Genomic DNA, 19,505 nt, shown 5'->3' on the forward strand with positions numbered 1-19,505 from the left:
CATGGCCCAACCCAGCCTAGACCACCTACACTTTGACAGCCAAGCCAGGGCCTGCTCCCAGATGCAGGAATTGGAGCAAGTGGGGATTCAATGCTCTAGCCCTCTGCCTCACTGTGATGCAACACAAACTGCAGTCAGGTGCTGTCACTTGCAAGCTCCTGGGTGTAGCATACATTGTGACAAACTTTTCCTCCCAGTCACCCCTCTGCATCACTCGAGCACACCCCTTACTTCCAGTGCTTTGAGGCACTGCCTTTTTCCTTGAACACCCCCTTTCTCCGGCCCCCCACATTCCCTCATCTCCACTCCCTCCACACCAACAAGATGGCTTGCTGTTGCAGCTGCAGGCACTGATAGAGGTAAAAGCCATCCATTGGATCAGGAGTCAGACTACAGTTTGATCCTGGTGGATGCATATCCATATTTTTATACCTGCAAAGGAATTTCAGCCATGGCCCCAACCAGAGAAGGAGGTGAAAGAAAGAGATATTACCATTCAAGAGGAGACCAGTGTTCTATTCTCTGACAGTTGCCAACATCAAATGGTTCAGAGGGAGTTTCATTAATCCCTAAATACTTAAGTCTCTAATAATCAGCCCTGATGGGAAGTTTCTTCCTAACATCAAACAGTTTGGGGTTGCATTAAACATGAGAGTTTATAGCACTTTCATTAGTTCAGCTAATTGAAGTGCAGATGGTCTCCTTTCCCATATAAACATCTAACCCTATAATGAATCATGCAAAACTCCTGATCTCAATATTTTGTGGCAATGAGTTCCACAGGGTAATAACATGTTAATTACACATTACTGCTTACCATTTTCCAGTTAGCTTTTCAGTTTTACGTAACTTTCCCTTGTTCTAATTGTATTATGCCCCTGTGAAATTTCTCCATCTTGATTGTTCTTAAATGGTTACGGTTGCAGCTCCCATGTTCTTAGCCTCTGTTCTCTGAAGCTCAGCAAGGGCAACATGGAAGGGATCATTTGATGACTGTAATGTTCATTCCATTTGAAGGACCTTGCATAGCCCACTGTTGGAATACATGATACTGGGCTAACTGGACTATTAGTCTGACCCAGAATGGCTGTTCCCATGGTCTTAATTTTGTCTCAGAAAATTCGGCTGCTTCATTGTTCTAAACTATTCATGAATGTATTAAGCACCCTCTACAATAAACTAATGTTAAATTTTCACCATATAACAAACTTGACTATTTATTCCTATTCTTTACTTTTTGCTTCAACCATTTTCTACTCTACGTAAGTACTCTTTCACCTCAAACATGTAACTTCATTATAATACTTGTGAGAAACTGACAAAAGCTTTCTTAAAAGTCTCTCTTAAAAGTCCCTTTATTTATTAATTTGATGATATAAAATATTCTAATAGAATGTGGAAGCACAATTTTCCTTTACAGAAACCTTCTTTCTATCACACATTATGTACCTTTCTTAAACTTATTTTTTCAATTTCTAGGATCAACTCCTATAACTTCTTCAGAAACAAATACAATGGCTGCCTTCCACCATCTTCAGTTTAGTTGTTTATAATGAGGTTCTTACCTAGTGGTTAGGAAGGTGAAAGACTATTGGACTGTATTCTCAGATTGATCAACAATGATTTTTCATCAAAAACAAGAGTACAAACAAGATGCCACAGTATTTTAGATAAATATAGCAGGTCATAAAATATTATCCACAATTTGTCCGAAGGTAAAAGGCACCAATGAAGGACCATATAATAGTTTAATACTCCTTGTAGTACATTAAGTACAGAAATGGTGGGGTGGATTTTCCTATTTAAATTACAAAAGTATTGCACATATTATTTTTGAAGACAACATTTAAGCACAGGAGCTGAGCAGTTAGGAAGACAGAAGAGCCAAACACTGTGGAGCATGGATTAATAACTAGAGGTAGCAGCTTCCGAATCACACATAGATGGCAACAGCTATAATTTGAAGCCAAATGACAAGAAGATTATGTAGCCAGCACTATAAAACCTTAAGTGCTGCTCTGGCTCAGCTGTCTTGGGAGCTCATCCAACAAGCAAGGTGGGCTGCCATTGCATTGCCACTGATCTGTGCCCACTATTAAACTAGCAGTGCAATGGGTGTACATTTCAGTAATTGCAGGGGCAGCTGCTACAGTCTTGATCTGCTAAGCAGAACATGATGGCATCCAGTTTACCAAAGTCATAACGTGAACATAATAATACAGAAATTTATTTTAACTGGCAGCCACTTGTTTCAGATGGACATTCACAGAAAGGTAGATTACTGCCTTGTTGGAGAGGAAGAGATCATGAAACTTCATTCCTGGTTGCAAAGCACATTCAGAGCTTTGGGATAGAAGATTATGGAGCATGGCCTAGTGTAAATTACCAGGATTTAAGGTAAAAGATACAGAACTCCTATGCTCTCCTCCCTTCACTACATTGCTAGATAAACTAATGCACAATTAAATTCAGAAAGCAATTCTCTATTTTCCCCAACTCCAAAAGAGGGACCTGGCCAGAAGGAGTACTGCACCTATGTAATCACAAATTACAACTGTGCTAGCCAGTATTCTAAATAGAGACACCTACCACTTAATTAGATCCTTTCTTAGAGGAAAAGTCATACCCCCACACACTTGCGCTTCTTTCTAATTGGTTTCAGACATCGGAGAAAACTACTCCCCAAGATATGAGCCAGCCAGACGTTTCAGGAAAAAAACCAGGTCAGGGCCAATAGGTTAATTTATTTGATTCTATATGACAGGTCAGCAGCTTGGTGTCTGCTGCCTATAGTTGGCAGGCTCCACAGAAAGTGAAAATGATCCTTAAGTGCTAGCCCAAATTCCCATCAAATGTACATTTCTCTTTACATGCTTGCACACCATCAGGCAAAGCAGCTGCAGCTGCCCGAAAGCAGCATCACTCCTGTAGCTAGCCAACCTTAGTTCTGTGAATTAAAGACCACAGGATCTCTCCCTATTGCTCATTTAAACCAATAATTCCCTCAGTATAAGTCCACTAGTACTTCTTTCATTTAGATTACAAAGCACCCATGACACACTAACAGTGGGGCCTGCGCTTAGCTTATAGTATATGATCTAGGTTAGATATTAAGAAGCCACGATAGTCTAGTTAACTGAGGCCTAGAAGGATCTCTGCCTATCTAACTTTCCTGTCAGCAGTAACGCAAGGGGCCTGCCTGGTAAATAGGCCATGGGGGGGGAAAGCTTGGGCAAATTAACTTTCCGTATATACGTTTAAGGTCAGGTTAGTAATGGTGTGTTATATCAGTCTGTGCCATCTAAAAGTACCCCTCAGACATCAAAATACGCCCAAACTTTTCCTCACTTATAGGAAATAACATAAGATCATCCAATAAATTCAGGTAAAGGGGCCCAGACAGGAGCTTCCCCTTGAGCTCTTTCTCAAAAACAACAGGATGAATAGAATAAGGCCATCAAAAAAACAGAGGTCTCAGCAGGTATTCAAGATTCGATTAGGTCGGACCCCAAGTTAGTCAACGTGAAAGATAAGGGTATAAAAATCCTTTGGGAGAAACAGAAGGGAGCGTAGAAGGACACTCAACACGATGCGTGTTAAACTGTACCAGACGGATCCACACCAGTGGGCCTATCACCCCAACTCTCTCTCTCTCTCTCTCTCTCTCTCTCTATTGTTTCCTACTCTTGCTATTTCCTAGAACTCTCTGCTAACTTCTTCCTTTCCCGAACCACTGCAATAACTCCTTTCTGACAGGTGGAAGCGAATTGGTCTCTGCTTCTAAAGAGCTCAAAAGGGGTCAGTGAGTATTGCATCCTGTTTACCTAGCACAGGTTTAAACCATAAGTGCAGTTAGTAAAACTATAGGTACTGCTTAGAGGTACTGTTAAGTAAGATCTTTTATTGTAATCTAAGTGCTAACCACGAGATTACATACATATACCTATATATATATATATAATGTAGTGTGTATTGGTTAAGTGATGCATACATACCATTGTGCTGTTAAACAACCATAAGTGCTGCTAAAATCATTGTCTGTGTACTTACTGTGAATCCCAAAAACTCGCCTCTGACTTCACCGTTAACTCGGGGAGGTGCAAACCTATAATCTTCAACCTTAAATCAGATTGGCGAGCCTTCCCCAATTTATATAGCCATATATCTTGCTAACTTTCACCCAGGTCAACAACAGGATCATCACTACTGAAAGGGATACACCAGCCCTAAATGTCTCTTGCAGACAGTTCACTGCTGAATTAAACACCAGGCACTGATATGAGACAACTTCAGCTCAAAGCAAATGCAAAGATTAGAAGTCCTAGGGACAATCAATCCCAAGAGCTCCACGGGCCATCATTCTGTTATGTGAACCGAGGTCTTCGCCTTGAACTGGCTCACAGCTTTTAGAACTACTGAAGCTGTTTTAAAAATTAGCTCATCATGTCTCCTACCTTCCTCCCACTGACACCCTTCCTACATTACTTGTCTTATACTCTGAATGCTTTGAGCAAAGACCTGCCTTCTTAGGTGCTCCTTTAGAATCTAGATCAATGGGGCCAAAATTCTTGCTGGAACCTCTGGATATGTAACAACACTTCATTTGATGTAAATATACAGGCTTCTCTCTTACCTTTCTATTCACAGTTTCTCTCTCATCCCCATTTGACTACACAAACAGTCTACAATATTTTCTCCTATGAAGAAAGATGAGCATTGCTGCTGCTAAGTAAGCCAGGCATGAGAATCAAAAGAAGGGAAAGAATCCTGAGCTGCGTCTACACGTGCACACTACTTCGAAGTAGCGGCACCAACTTCGAAATAGCACCCGTCGCGTCTACACGCGTCAGGCGCTATTTCGAAGTTAACTTCGACGTTAGGCGGTGAGACGTCGAAGTCGCTAACCTCATGAGGAGATAGGAATAGCGCCCTACTTCAATGTTCAACGTCGAAGTAGGGACCGTGTAGACGATCCGCGTCCCGCAACGTCGAAATTGCTGGGTCCTCCATGGCGGCCATCAGCTGGGGGGTTGAGAGATGCTCTCTCTCCAGCCCCTGCGGGGCTCTATGGTCACCGTGGGCAGCAGCCCTTAGCCCAGGGCTTCTGGCTGCTTCTGCGGCAGCTGGGGATCTATGCTGCAGGCACAGGGTCTGCAACCAGTTGTCAGCTCTGTGGATCTTGTGTTGTTTAGTGCAACTGTGTCTGGGAGGGGCCCTTTAAGGGAGCGGCTGGCTGTTGAGTCCGCCCTGTGACCCTGTCTGCAGCTGTGCCTGGCATCCCTATTTCGATGTGTGCTACTTTGACGTGTAGACGTTCCCTCGCTGCGCCTATTTCGATGTTGGGCTGAGCAACGTCGAAGTTGAACATCGACGTTGCCGGCCCTGGAGGACGTGTAGACGTTATTCATCGAAATAGACTATTTCGATGTCGCAACATCGAAATAAGCTATTTCGATGTTGGCTGCACGTGTAGACGTAGCCCTGGAGAGCAATGCAAAACAGTCAATTGTCCTCTGATTTTTGGGCCAAGCTGGCAGACTTCTCTCATCAGACAGCAAAGCACGCGAAAGGTGGAACCACCAATAAACTACATGGCAGTGCTGATAGCTGTGGGTCAACGGCAGCTCTGAAACCTAGTTATCTCTAGAGAAATCTGTATAAGCCTAAACTGTCCCCACTTCATTGCTTCAGTCAGTCCTCCATTGTCATAATCCTCCACAGCTTTAAGAGATTTTCGTTCTACTGCACAGAAATGGACCTGGAGGATTATCCTACCTGTAGTACTCAGATTCAGAAATCAATGCCATCAGTTTAAAAATAAAACAGAACACTACTGCCTGCTTTTTTTCCCTCTCTGCTCCAGTTCTCCCCAGTGAGGGATTTCTGGAGTGATCAGACCATAGATCTCCTGTCACTTCTCGTTAGCAGACATGCCCCTCCCAAACTGAGTGCAGGAATATGAACAGTCTTCCGGGACTCTTTCCAAACACTGTCATCTCTAAGATTTGAGAACAGTCATGAAATCACTTCAGAACTAACCCAGCCAGCAGCAATGGACTGGGAAACTTTAGTAGTCAATTTATCAAGGGATGGACAGTAAACACTCAACATGCATGATTTCAGCACAACTCAAAATCCCGCTCTCCCCGGCCCTGGCTCAATACCACCACCCCCCTGGCCCACACAGCACCTGTTCAAACACCACCACCCCCCATGACATTCACCATCTGCACACTGCTCCGGCTCACCCCCAGCCCCCGCTGGCTCTGGCTCAACCACTTGGCTCTGGTTCTCACCACCAGAGTGTGGCTCTGGCTCAACCCCCTTCCCCAGTTCAAACCCCTGCACATAGAATCATAGAAGAGTAGGTCTGGAAGGGACCTCGAGAGGCCATCGAGTCCAGCCCCCTGCCCTCATGGCAGGACCAAGCACTTTCTAGACCATCCCCGAAAGCCATCTATCTAACCACTTCTTAAATATCTCCGGTGATGGAGATTCTACCACCTCCCTTGGCAATTCGTTCCAGTGTTTGATCACCCTGACAGTTAGGAACTTTTTCCTAATGTCCAACCTGAACCTCCCCTGCTGCAATTTAAGTCCATTGCCTCTTGTTCTATCCTCAGAGGCAAGGAAGAACAAGTTCCCTCCCTCTGCCTTATGACACCCTTTTAGATACCTGAAAACTGCTATCACGTCGCCCCTCAATCTTCTCTTTTCCAAACTAAACAAGCCCAATTCTTTCAGCCTCTCTTCATAGGTCATGTTCTCTAGACCTTTGATCATTCTCGTTGCTCTCCTCTGGACCCTCTCCAATTTCTCCACATCCTTCCTGAACTGCGGTGCCCAGAACTGGACACAATACTCCAGCTGAGGATTAACCAGCGCAGAGTAGAGCAGGAGAATGACTTCTCGTGTCTTGTTCACGACACACCTGTTAATGCATCGTAGAATCATGTTTGCTTTTTTTGCAACAGCATCACACTGTTGACTCATATTTAGCTTGTGGTCCACTAGAACCCCTAGATCCCTTTCTGCTGTACTCATTCCTAGGCAGTCCTTTCCCATTCTGTATGTGTGACACTGATTGTTCCTTCCTAAGTGGAGCACTTTGCATTTGTCCTTATTAAACTTAATCCGGTTTACCTCAGACCATTTCTCCAATTTATCCAGATCCTTTTGAATTATGACCCTATCATTCAAAGAAGTTGCAACCCCTCCCAGCTTGGTATCATCTGCAAACTTAATAAGTGTACTTTCTATGTCAATATCTAAATCGTTAATGAAGATATTGAACAGAACCAGTCCTAAAACAGAGCCCTGCAGAACCCCACTAGTTATACTTTTCCAGCCGGATTGAAAACCATTAATAACTACTCTCTCGGTACGGTTATCAAGCCAGTTGTTCACCCACCTTATAGTAGCCCCATCTAAGTTGTATTTGTGTAGTTTATTGATAAGTATATTATGTGAGACCATGTCAAATGCTTTACTGAAGTCTGGGTATACCACATCCACCGATTCTCCCTTATCCACAAGGCTCGTTATTCTATCAAAGAAAGCTATTAGATTGGTCTCACATGATCTGTTTTTAACAAAACTATGCTGGCTGTTCGCTATCACCTTACCACCTTCCAATTGCTTACAGATGATTTCTTTAATTACCTGCTCCATTATCTTTCCTGGCACAGAAGTTAAGCTGACTGGCCTGTAGTTTCCTGGGTTATTCTTGTTGCCCTTTTTATAAATGGGTACTATATTTGCCCTTTTCCAGTCTTCTGGAATCAATCCCATCTCCCACAATTTTCCAAAAATGATTGCTAAAGGCTCAGATACCTCTTCTATCAGCTCCTTGAGGATTCTAGGATGCATTTCATCAGGCCCTGGTGATTTGCAGACATCTAATTTTTCTAAGTAAATTTTAATTTGTTCTTTTCATATTTCAACTTCTAAACCTACCCCTTTTTCACTAGCATTCTCTATGTCAGGCATTCCTTCAGATTTCTCAGTGAAGACCAAAACAAAGAAATCATTAAACATCGCTGCCATTTCCAAATTCCCTGTTACTGTTTCTCCCTCATCACTGACCAATGGCCCTACCCTCTCCTTGGTCTTCCTCTTGTTACCAATGTATTTGTAAAAAGCCTTCTTGTTTCCCTTTATGCTTGTAGCTAGTTTGATCTCATTTTGTGCCTTAGCCTTTCTCATCTTGCTCCTGCATGCTCGTGTTGTTTGCCTATATTCGTCCTTTATAATTTGTCCTAGTTTCCATTTCTTATACGACTCCTTTTTTAGTTTGAGATCATGCAAGATCTCCTGGTTAAGCCAAGGCAGTCTTTTGCCATGTTTTCTATCTTTCCTACGCAGCGGGATAGCTTGCTTTTGGGCCCTTAATAATGTCCCTTTGAAAAACTGCCAACTCTCCTCAGACGTTTTTCCCCTCAGTTTAGCCTCCCATGGGACCTTACCTACCAGCTGTCCGAGTTTACCAAAATCTGCCTTCCTGAAATCCATTATCTCTATTGTACTGTTTTCCCCTATACCCTTCCTTAGAACTGTGAACTCTATGAGTTCATGATCACTTTCACCCAAGCATCCTTCCACTTTCAAATTCTCAATAATTTCCTCCCTATTTGTTAAAATTAAATCTAGAACAGCTTCCCCCCGGTAGCTTTTTCAACCTTTTGGAATAAAAACTTGTCTGCAATGCAATCCAAGAATTTATTGGACAGTCTGTCTCCTGCTGTATTAGTTTCCCAACATATACCTGGATAGTTGAAGTCCCCCATCACCACCAAATTCTGGGCCCTGGATGATTTTATTAGCTGTTTAAAGCAAGCCTCATCCACCTCGCTAGGGGGCCTGTAGTAGACTCCTAGTAGGACCTCATTCTTGTTTTTTCCTCCTCTGAGTCTAACCCAGAGACTTTCAAACTGTCCATCTCCTACGTCCATCTCCACCTCTGTCCAAGTGTGTACATTTTTAATATACAAGGCAACACCTCCTCCCTTCTTTCCCTGTCTGTCCTTCCTAAGCAGGCTGTACCCTTCAATACCAACATTCCAATCGTGAGTATTATCCCACCAAGGTTCTGTGATGCCAACGATATCATAGTTGTATTCATTTATTAGTACTTCCAACTCTTCTTGTTTATTTCCCATACTTCTTGCATTTGCATATAGGCATCTCAGACATTGATTTGGTCTTGCCTCCCAGTTTTGCCCTTGCCGTCTTTTTACTCTCCCAGCGTAGCCCATACTCCCTCCCATTTCAAGTTCATCTCCCAGGTATCCATGCTCTCCACTTACCTGCAGACTTTGTTCCCCTGCCCCCGTCGAACCTAGTTTAAAGCCCTCCTCACTAGGTTAGCCAGCCTGTTTCCGAATATGGTCTTCCCCTTCCTCGAAAGGTGAACGCCATCTCTACCTAGCAGTCCTTCCCGGAAAAGGATCCCATGGTCAAAGAAACCAAGCCTTTCTGGTGACACCATCTACACAACCAAGCATTCACCTCTAGGATACACCTGTCTCTGCCTGGGCCCCTACCTCTGACAGGCAGGATTGAAGAGAATACCACCTGCACCCCAAACTCCCTGACCTGTGCCCCCAGAGGCCTGAAGTCACTCTTGACCGGCTCAGCCTCACACCTCGCAGTATCATTAGTGCCCACATGGATGAGAAACATGGGATAGTTGTCAGAGAGTTGGATAATCCTCAACAATGCCTGCGTAACGTCTCGGATACGGGCCCCCGGCAGGCAGCACACCTCCCGAGAGGAAATGTCAGGGCAACAGATGGGCGCCTCCGTCCCCCTCAGAAGAGAGTCTCCAACCACCACTACTCTACGTTTCCTTCTTGCAGGGGTGGCAGTAGACTTCCCAGCCTTGGTGGTACGAGGCTTCTCCTCTTCTGTATGGGGTAATTCTTGGTCTCCTGTATCAAGTACAGCATAACGGTTTTCCAGTACCACAGTGGGAGGGTTCTGAGCAGGGGTGGGACACTGCCTGCTGCGAAAAGTAACCAGCTGCCAGTCTCCACCCTGGTTCACCTCCTCCAGTGGTTTATCAGCCGTCCTGTGCACTGGGACAGCCACCTCCGCAGTCCACCTGAATACTATCCAGGAACTGCTCATGGAACCTGATACTCCTCAACCTGGCCACCTCCTCCTGTAGCTCCCCCACCTGCCGCCTGAGAGATTCCACCAGCAGGCACCTTCCACACTGAATATTCCCCTCAGCCTGGGTATCAGTAAGTGGGAACGGCAAGCCACAGTCCTTGCAGAACCACACCAGGATCTCGGTAGAAACATCCATGGTCAGGCAGTCTGTCTGGCTACAGGCACAAGTGGAGGAGACAGCAGTAGTGCCGGCACAGGTGTTGCGGGTCTTCCTAACCATTATGGTCCTCTCTGTCACACTCCCTCTTAAACTCCCCTGTCTGCAGCTCCCTCTCCGCTTCGCTCCCCTGGTCGCTCCTGCCTCTGGCTTTTAAGCCTGCTGGCCTCTCTCAGGCCCTCCCCCTATGAGTCACACAGGGGAAGGCTGATCAAGGGCGCAAAAGGTCAGGCAGGCAGTCCCAGCTGCCACTGAAACTGAAACTCCCCCCACCTGGAATCAAAATAGCAGTTCAAATGCCAGCAGTTAAAGCACATGGTCACTCACCCAGAGATCAGCACTCTCACCTGGTAGCTTCTTCAGCGGCAGCCTCACTTGCTCTCCTCCCTCTTAAACTCCCCTGTCATGGCCCTGGTTCAAACCCTCCCAGCTCTGTTCAAACCCCCTGCACCCCAGCTCACCAATCCTGCATGTGGCTCTAGCTCAACCCCCCCAGCCCTGGTTCAGCTGCCCCCTCTCCCTCTGCACATGGCTGCAATTCAACTCAACCCCCACGCTCCTCCCACAACCCCAACCCACTGCCAGGCTTAACCCGCCCCCCCACTCCCCGGGCTTACCTTTCAAAATGAGCTCCAGGTGTTCCTGCTGCTTTTGTAAATCGAGGCACTACTATACCTCCTTTTTTAAAAGCAAGTCGTCTAAAGAATATCACCCTTACCCTGGTGCTAACCTAGTGCAACCAGCATTCTGTGATGGCAGAGGACTAAGCTATGAGTAGTTTACTAGTAGCTGAAGACTGAACTGAGACAAGAAGAGGCAGGTACAAGAATGAGCGGCCAGATGGTCTGCAAATTTATTTAGATTAGAACAGTGGTTTTCAACCTTTTTCAATTTGCAGACCCAAAAAAATTTAGAATGGACGTTCAGAACCCTTTGGAAATCTTAGTCTAAGGATGCAGACCACAGCTTGAAAACCACTGTTCTCTAACAACCACCTTTCATGGACTCTTAAAAGCAGACTCACAAGGATCCGCAGACTACAGGTTGAAAACCACTGGATTAGAAGATTTACGTCTGCATATCTGTCAGAGCCTTATAAATCAAAGAACAACAGGAAGGAAAGAACGGTGGGATGATGAGATTTAAAACAACTTCCCTCTTAAGGATGATTCTGCAGACTTTAACAGTAAAGGAACAGGAGAGAACTAGACTTCAAGTAAGTCTGAGAAGAAAGAAAGGACAGAATCAGACCAAAATGGTTGCTGAGATAGGTGAGAAGCTCAGGTATGTACTGCATTCTGTCAATGGAGAAAATCTATGAAAATCTCTGATCACATTCAGAATAGCTGCAACAACAGGAACTCTACTAGACACACAGGCCGCGTCTACACGTGCACGCTACTTCGAAGTAGCGGCGCCAACTTCGAAATAGTGCCCATCACAGCTACACATGTTGGGCGCTATTTCGAAGTTGAAATCGACGTTAGGCAGCGATATGTCGAAGTCGCTAACCCCATGAGGGGATGGGAATAGCGCCCGACTTCGAAGTTGAACATCGAAGTAGGGCACATGTAGACGATCCGCGTCCCGCAACATCGAAATAGCGGGGTCCGCCATGGTGGCCAACAGCTGAGGGGTTGAGAGACGCTCTCTCTCCAGCCCCGGCGGGGCTCTATGGTCACCGTGTGCAGCAGCCCTTAGCCCAGGGCTTCTGGTTGCTGCTGCGGCAGCTGGGGATCCGTGCTGCATGCACAGGGTCTGCAACCAGTTGTCGGCTCTGTGTATCTTGTGTTGTTTAGTGCAACTGTGTCTGGGAGGGGCCCTTTAAGGGAGCGGCTTGCTGTTGAGTCCGCCCTGTGACCCTGTCTGCAGCTGTTCCTGGCACCCTTTTTCGGTGTGTGCTACTTTGGCATGCAAACATTCCCTCGCAGCGCCTATTTCGATGTGGTGCTGCCCAGCGTCGAAGTTGAACATCGATGTTGCCAGCCCTGGAGGACGTGTAGACGTTATTCATCAAAATAGACTATTTCGATGTCGCTACATCGAAATAAGCTATTTCGATGTAGCGTGCACGTGTAGACGTAGCCACAGAGAGAAAGTGACCACATTGGTGGTGTTTTAGAATAAATTTTAAAACATTTAATTTTAACAAGCCAACAACTTTAATTAGACTCGTGCTCGACCTTTTTGTTTGTAAAGGAGTCAGAACGCACCATAGTGGAATGAAATCAATGTTTTTTCTGATACAGCAAGAGAAAGCATGCCATCTAGTGGACTGTAAAAGATAAGAATATCATGTGATAATTCATGATCTGGATAAGGAGGGTTGCAGCTCCTAAAGCCATCATATTGATAAACTGCTGAAGTTAAGCTTTCATCACACAGGCTATTAGAATACTTACTTGGTGTTGTTTAGGTCTATAACTCGATTAATTTTTTTGTTTTTTGTAAAGTAAAGCGAAATGTATGTGCTTTATTTAAATTTTTGCTCTGGGGTGGAGCTGGGGATGAGGGTTCACTGTGTCCTGCAGCAGGAGTCAGCAACCTGCAACTCTTTAAAGAGACATTTGCAGCTCTGGACACTGCCGCCACCGACTCCTCTTGTGGGTCCCTGCCCTGCTGCTGAAATAATGGAACTAAATTTAACTGGTTTTATGGCCAGCAGGGCAGTGGGGGGATCTGTCCATCAAGCCCATTAAATTTAGTTCCATTATTTTACCGGTGACAGGGCAGGGAGCAGCTCACACTGCAGGTGGAGGAGCTCATCAGCTGAGGTGGATTAATCCTGGGGATGGGGGTGCAGGTTTGGGAATGAGAGTGATTAAGAGGGGGGGGCAGGTTTGAGAAATGAGGGGGCAAAGCTTAGGGTAGGAGGGGCAGATTTTGCCTTCATTTGCTCTTCAAGCCAGGGGTGAAAGTAACAAACTCTAACTGACACAAATCATTGTGTGTGCACTGTTCTTAAAATAGGGGTTACAAAAAGTATGGTTTGACTTTGTTTATTATGGACCTGCTCGTATCCACGTGCATTGCAGCTCCTGAAGTACTGATTTTGTAAATGAATTTGGAAAAAATGGCTCTTCTTGCTACTTTGATTGCACACCACTGTCCTGGGGAAAGAGGACCACCCCTCTTGCAGCAGCAGATTGGGACCAGGTGAGAAGGGCCTCTCCATGCCCCCTGCAGCTCCAGTGCACACAAAAGTGGGGAGAGGTGCATGTTCCCTGGCTGGGTCTGGTCCAGGTTCATCTACCTCATGATCCCCAGCCAAAGTGAGGAATGCAGCAACTGGGCACTTCCCCCGGCTCCCTGACAAAGGAGAACAGCCATATGAATTGGGGAGGTGGGAGCCGCAGCTTCCACCTCCCTAAAGGGTGCCAGTCTTCTGCTATCTCTAAAGTTTAGCTAAGGGAAAAATCATGGGTTTCAAAAAAGATGGAACTAATTCCAATCACCTGGTTGAAATGGCAACAATTCAGAACTTATGATCATGGACATGACCAAGTAAAGCAAACTTTGAGTGAGGTACATAGTTTCTGCATTTCTTATATTTCATTTCCACAAAAATGGCAGCACTCAAAGACAACCCCCATATCTTCCATAAAACTTTCAAAAAAGAAAAGCCAAACATACTTCTCTATGCTTAACATGCCAAGAAGATGCCCTCTACCTTCCAAATATTAGATCAAATTACACATTAAATGCCCTGCTCAGCAAGGAACTAGACAGCACCAGGCAATCAGTGACCAGAAGCTTCTGTGAGCAGATGCAGAATGGAAGCCCTGGAGAACAGCTGGAGGAAATGAGAAACCATCCTCCCCGCTGAAAGCCAGAGGCTGTGAGCTCTTCCCCCTGCATTCCATGTACCAGTGGAGGAGCTAATAAAAAGAGATACAAGCACATAAAGCATACTCTTTCTTCTAGTTTACCTAGTTAGTGGACAGACAGTACATTGCACTGACTTTTTGGGATAACCATCCAACTGTTCCCATTCTCTCCTACTCACTGTGTAGCAATTAACTCTCCTCAAGCTTTCACAAGAGGTACACTCCAGGTATGACTGGAACAATGATCTCTTTTTATACTTATTCTTGTATTCCTGGCTGAAAGGGAACATAATTCATGCTGAAAGAGGCCTGGGTAGAAAGCTCACCCCAATTCCACTTTGAGCAATCACAGATAAAAGGTGATTTTCTTGAGAACAATTTGTTCTTCATACAAAGAAACACCCTTAATAGTGCTAAACAATGTGGCACAATCAAAAATCACACTAACACTATGCATCGAATATTTTGATTTCAAATTAGGAGGTTATCAGACTTCAGTGGGAAGAGTCACTTGGTTCCCCTTCCTTCCCTCTGTGAAATCACCTCATTAAACCTTTAGCTTGACATAAGTAAAAGCTTCCATACCACTGTCTAGCAGAGACAAAGTTTGGTGGGATGAACTCAGTATTTCACTCTCATGCCATGGGTGAGATGATGCAAGTCTGAACATATGAATCCTGAGCAGAGGCAGAAGACTCAGCAGTGCTAACTACCTATGTGCTCATAACACACACTGAACAGCACAAAGAATTATAAGAAAACTAAGGGGACATTCCTTGTGCAAGACAATCCTCTTTTACTTAATAGTAACAGAGAGATAGCAGTGTTAGTCTATATTCTATAAAAACAAAAAAGCAGTCCAGTAGCACTTTAAAAACTAACAAAATAATTTATTAAATGATGAGCTTTCATGGGACAGAAGTGGGTCTGTCCCACAAAAGCCCATCATCTAATAAATTATTGTGTTAGTCTTTAAAGTGCTACTGGACTGCTTTTTTTCCCCTTTTACTTAAAGTAGCAACATACCAAAATAGAATCCCAAGTCCAATAAGGTCGGCCCAAATTACACCATCATTTTGCACGTACATCATCTACTGCTTTTATTAGTCATGCAGCTGCAATTGATGGGATAAGGACAGGGGCCCAGGTGTGGAAGTGTAGATCTGCGTCAAAAGTTGTTGGACAAACCTATTTCTGGTATAAAGCATAGCTCTCAACACCAGAATGCACAAAAGAAAGCAGTTCTTTGTGACAAAACACCTCAATTCCTACCAATATCAATGGGAAGAAGAGGCAGCATACCCCACTTTTTGGTTATATCACAATGCAAATTAGAAAAGCCAGAACTATGACCTAGTTCAATCCCAAAAGATGTCAATTTCCATATCTGCAGTGCAGCACATCAGATCGCTTTTAGTATTGTTACTATAAATTTCACTGTCCCTACAGAACATTCTGTGTGTCAAAAGTGAGACTTTTACCATTATAAAACAGAGGAAACATGAGGAAGAACTGTTAAGTTACTACTTTGGAAAACATGTCAGGTCAGTCTAATGCAACACTCCTGAGATTTCATTATATGAATTATATTTACAATACCGCATCACAGGCTCATATAAATACCATGCCATGAAAGTCTCTAAACATAATATGGTCACACAAACTCAGTTCCTTTTACCTATAATTGTAGTGTTATACAAAAAGTTTAGAGATCTAAGAGCAGAACCAGCCCCTAACCCATGTCAGTCTCATACAGTTTGAGTCGGGCTGCTAGTCACCAGTTCACAAATTAATCCCAACACAAAGTGAGACTGTTTGTATTGAACAAGGCATGATTACATATACTTTATAGCAGTGAGAGAAAGGAGTACCAACAGACAAATTTACACAAAGGGAGACAGATAAGGTGGACAGCCTGACAAGCTTCAGCAAGCAAGATTACTATGAGGTAAAGCAAGTGGAACAGACAGTTTAACTCCTTTAGCACCTACCTGATATTTAAGCCAGTGGTCTGGTGTAGTTTTTCCCAGCTTTTCAACTTTCCCAGAAGTTTCTAGTGAGGAAGCCAAAAGAAATCATTAAAGAAACCCAAATCACCATTCTTACATCTTATGACTACCTACATTACTTCTGATTACTTTTTCATTCCTTCCAACTTAGTTTTTTCCATTTTTTTTCCTGTGGACTTTATCATCTATGTATGGCTCAGCACTGATGAAGCATCATTCAGTGTCCCCAAGAGAATATTAACAGCAACATTAAATTTTCCCAACCACCACCGTTACGTGACACAATACACCATTTCTATACCATCCATTTCCTATCCCTGTGAATTAACCCCCACTGTACTAGATTCTCTTACTGCAGAGACCAAAGAAGTTACAGCCAAATTCAAAGCATGTCAATTGTATACCAGCTGCTGTGCCCACATTTCCTCCATCACACAAGGGATATGCATCACAATTCTCAATGCTTTCAATCCCAGTACCAAATTGGATTGCCCAAGTCAGAGCTAACCCTAATAACAGCTCTTAACCACAATTATTTTAATGACCAGGTAATCAACTTGAAAAATCACTTCACCATAGACCAAGGTGAAAGGGGTGCTTCTAGTGACACCAATACAAAGAAATCAACTGTACTGATACAAGACTGTATGTGGTTTCTTCTACCAGGAGCAGTGATCTGAGGGTATGCTACAGAATCCCATTATTTGTCTATCATATACCAGCAGTTCTGGGAAGCACTTAGGAGCCAAAAGTGTATTCATAGGTGGGGTAAGGCAAAAAGGAAGATGTCACAGTGAAGATGAGCTGTTCCTTTGAGGACTATTTAGGATGAACAATGGATAGAGTCTTTTTTTCTCATTATGAACATTCCTCTTGTATAGTAACAGAGAGGAAGCCATGCTAGTCTATACACTATTCAAAACAAAAAGCAGTCACGTAGCACTTTAAAGACTAGCAAAATAGTTTATTAGGTGAGCTTTCGTGGGACAGACCCACTTCTTCAGACCATAGCCAGACCAGAACAGACTCAATATTTAAGACACAGAGAACAAACTTTCTGAGTCACTATAGGGGCTCGTCTGCATACTTGACTCAATCTAATTCTTGATCTTCCCCCCCACCCCTCCACACTCTGATTTGCTCACCTTGATTATCTTTTTCTGATTTGTCCTTCTTGCTTACTGTTTTTGGTTCTCTGTGTCTTAAATATTGAGTCTGTTCTGGTCTGGCTATGGTCTGAAGAAGTGGGTCTGTCCCATGAAAGCTCACCTAATAAACTATTTTGCTAGTCTTTAAAGTGCTACTTGACTGCTTTTTGTTTTGATTCCTCTTGTATGGTATTGTACATCTTAGATTACATCGTGGGTTGGACCAGTATGGATCATGAATGACAGCAATCACTATCTATATCCTCACTATGTCAAGAGGAATGAAAGATCCATTAAATCCCACACAAGCAAGAGCAGCAGACCCAATTCTACTTATATAGCAAGTGTTCTTGACTCCTCACCTCATTCTCCAATTCAAGGGTCACTAGATCTGCCTGAACCTTCTCATACCGCTCCAGTTTCCTCTGGAGACCTTCCACCTCCTCTCTGAGTAGCCCATTGTTCTCCTTCATTTCCCTGAGAAAAAGAGAAACGGCAAAGTTATTAAAAAGCCACCAAAACAAATCAATTATTTTGTGCAAACTCCTGTATTCACACACAATTACAGGGAAGCATAAGGACTGAAAAAGCCATTATGACTCTGAGCCAAAGTGGTAACCTTCTATAACCTTTGCTACACAGTGACTGTTACTCAGGAGGCAGCGTTCACTGGGCTGAGTTTTTCCACTCCAAAATGTCCTGAGTTATGTCCAAACATATTAAAATTTCATACCTGCTTTACCAATTGTACTAAAACAGAATTTAAAGTAATGCAATGGAGTTGACATTATGATCCAGAGTCAATATACATGGAGGTCTAGAACTTATTAGAGAAACAGGCAAGAGGTAGTACTCTTGTCCATTTACAGATGGTAAGTTTTCTTCAAGCCTCAGTTTATTTTAATATAGGTTATATGGGGGTACATTAGTAAGCTGAACTGTGTCAAAAGTAAGACCACCAATCTTTCAACATGCTTGTGTTTCCACTCTGTTACGATATATTTGACATTCCCAGGCATGGAGGTGATTGCGTGGAAGCACTTGGAGAGTTTCCACATTAAACAGTCATTGCATGGTGGCAGTCCTCATATATCAAGAACAAAGTCAAAGGAGCCTGTTTAGACACCAGAATTCTAAGTTGTGGTCAAGGAAAACTGGCAGGATCAGATACCCATGTACTTCAGATTTTTTGTTTGTTTGTTTGTTTTTTTTACACAGAAATTGAAATTAAACTCTCTCCCAATTACTGCATACGAAAGTCACACCAAGTTACCTCATAATACAGAGCCACTGATTTTCATAATTCATTAATACTTTGGAAACCTATGGAAAAGTTGACAGGATCCCAGGGCTGCCGTTTGGGGCTGTGGGAATACTGCGTTCCCCCCAACTCTCCAGCCTGAGCTGTCGCTCTTAATGTTTTGTTAGGGAAAGCAGCAAATCCCTCCAAACCTTGCTATCGCTCAGCACAACAGCATGTGGAGTAGGGATGTTAAATCCCCTTTAATTGGCTAACCAGTTAAATGCTATGTTTAACCAGTTAACCGATTAAACCAGTGGAGTGGAGGGAAAAGCTATGGAGGCCACTCTAGTCCATGTTGGCTGGAGCTCCCCCACTATCCCCTCCCATGCTGTGGACATAGGGCTGCTCTGGCTGGGCTGGACCTCCACCGCTTGCAGCAGTTCAGGGACCAGATAAGTTTGCAAATGTATTAATTGGCTCATCACTTTGTCAATGGAAAGTGGATATGCACCAACCATTTGGAAACCTGTGCAAGCACCATTACCAAACACTTCAGGCAAACTCACTGGTAAAAGATAAACAGTTCAACAAGTTTATTAAATACAAAAGATTGAGTTTAAGTGACAATCAAAAAGTCAGAATTAGTGACTAAAAAAAATAAATAAAATATAAGCATGTAACCTAACGCCTCAATCCTAATAGACAGGGCAACAACTACACTTATTCTCACCCCACTGGATATTGCAATTCATAGTATACACATTTAACCCTTTAAATCTGGGCCAGTCACTTCTGCTGGAGTCTTCAGTTTTCTCCTCAGCATCCTTGTTGCTTGCAGCATAGATGGAGGCAGTAGAAGAGCCAAGCATAGACCAGCTGTGATCCACTTTATACCTCCAGTCCCACGTGGTTAATAAATACAAGTTCAGGCAATCTGGTGAACATTGT

At 43.8% G+C, this 19,505-nt stretch overlaps 1 protein-coding gene across 3 annotated transcripts in view; it reads right to left on the reverse strand.

Moving 5' to 3' along the window:
- MAD1L1 (mitotic arrest deficient 1 like 1) overlaps positions 1-19,505 on the reverse strand; it is a 655,729-nt gene that overhangs the window by 622,086 nt on the left and 14,138 nt on the right. For all 3 annotated transcript variants that reach the window (XM_075010828.1, XM_075010829.1, XM_075010830.1), the window contains exons 8-9: positions 17,677-17,791; positions 16,149-16,210 (exon numbers count right to left, since the gene is read on the reverse strand). In XM_075010828.1, the coding sequence (XP_074866929.1) occupies positions 16,149-16,210; positions 17,677-17,791 (177 nt within the window). The remainder of the gene's footprint in view (positions 1-16,148; positions 16,211-17,676; positions 17,792-19,505) is intronic.

Source organism: Carettochelys insculpta, chromosome 16 (genome assembly GCF_033958435.1).
Source record: "Carettochelys insculpta isolate YL-2023 chromosome 16, ASM3395843v1, whole genome shotgun sequence".
NCBI classification, from domain to species: domain Eukaryota; kingdom Metazoa; phylum Chordata; order Testudines; family Carettochelyidae; genus Carettochelys; species Carettochelys insculpta.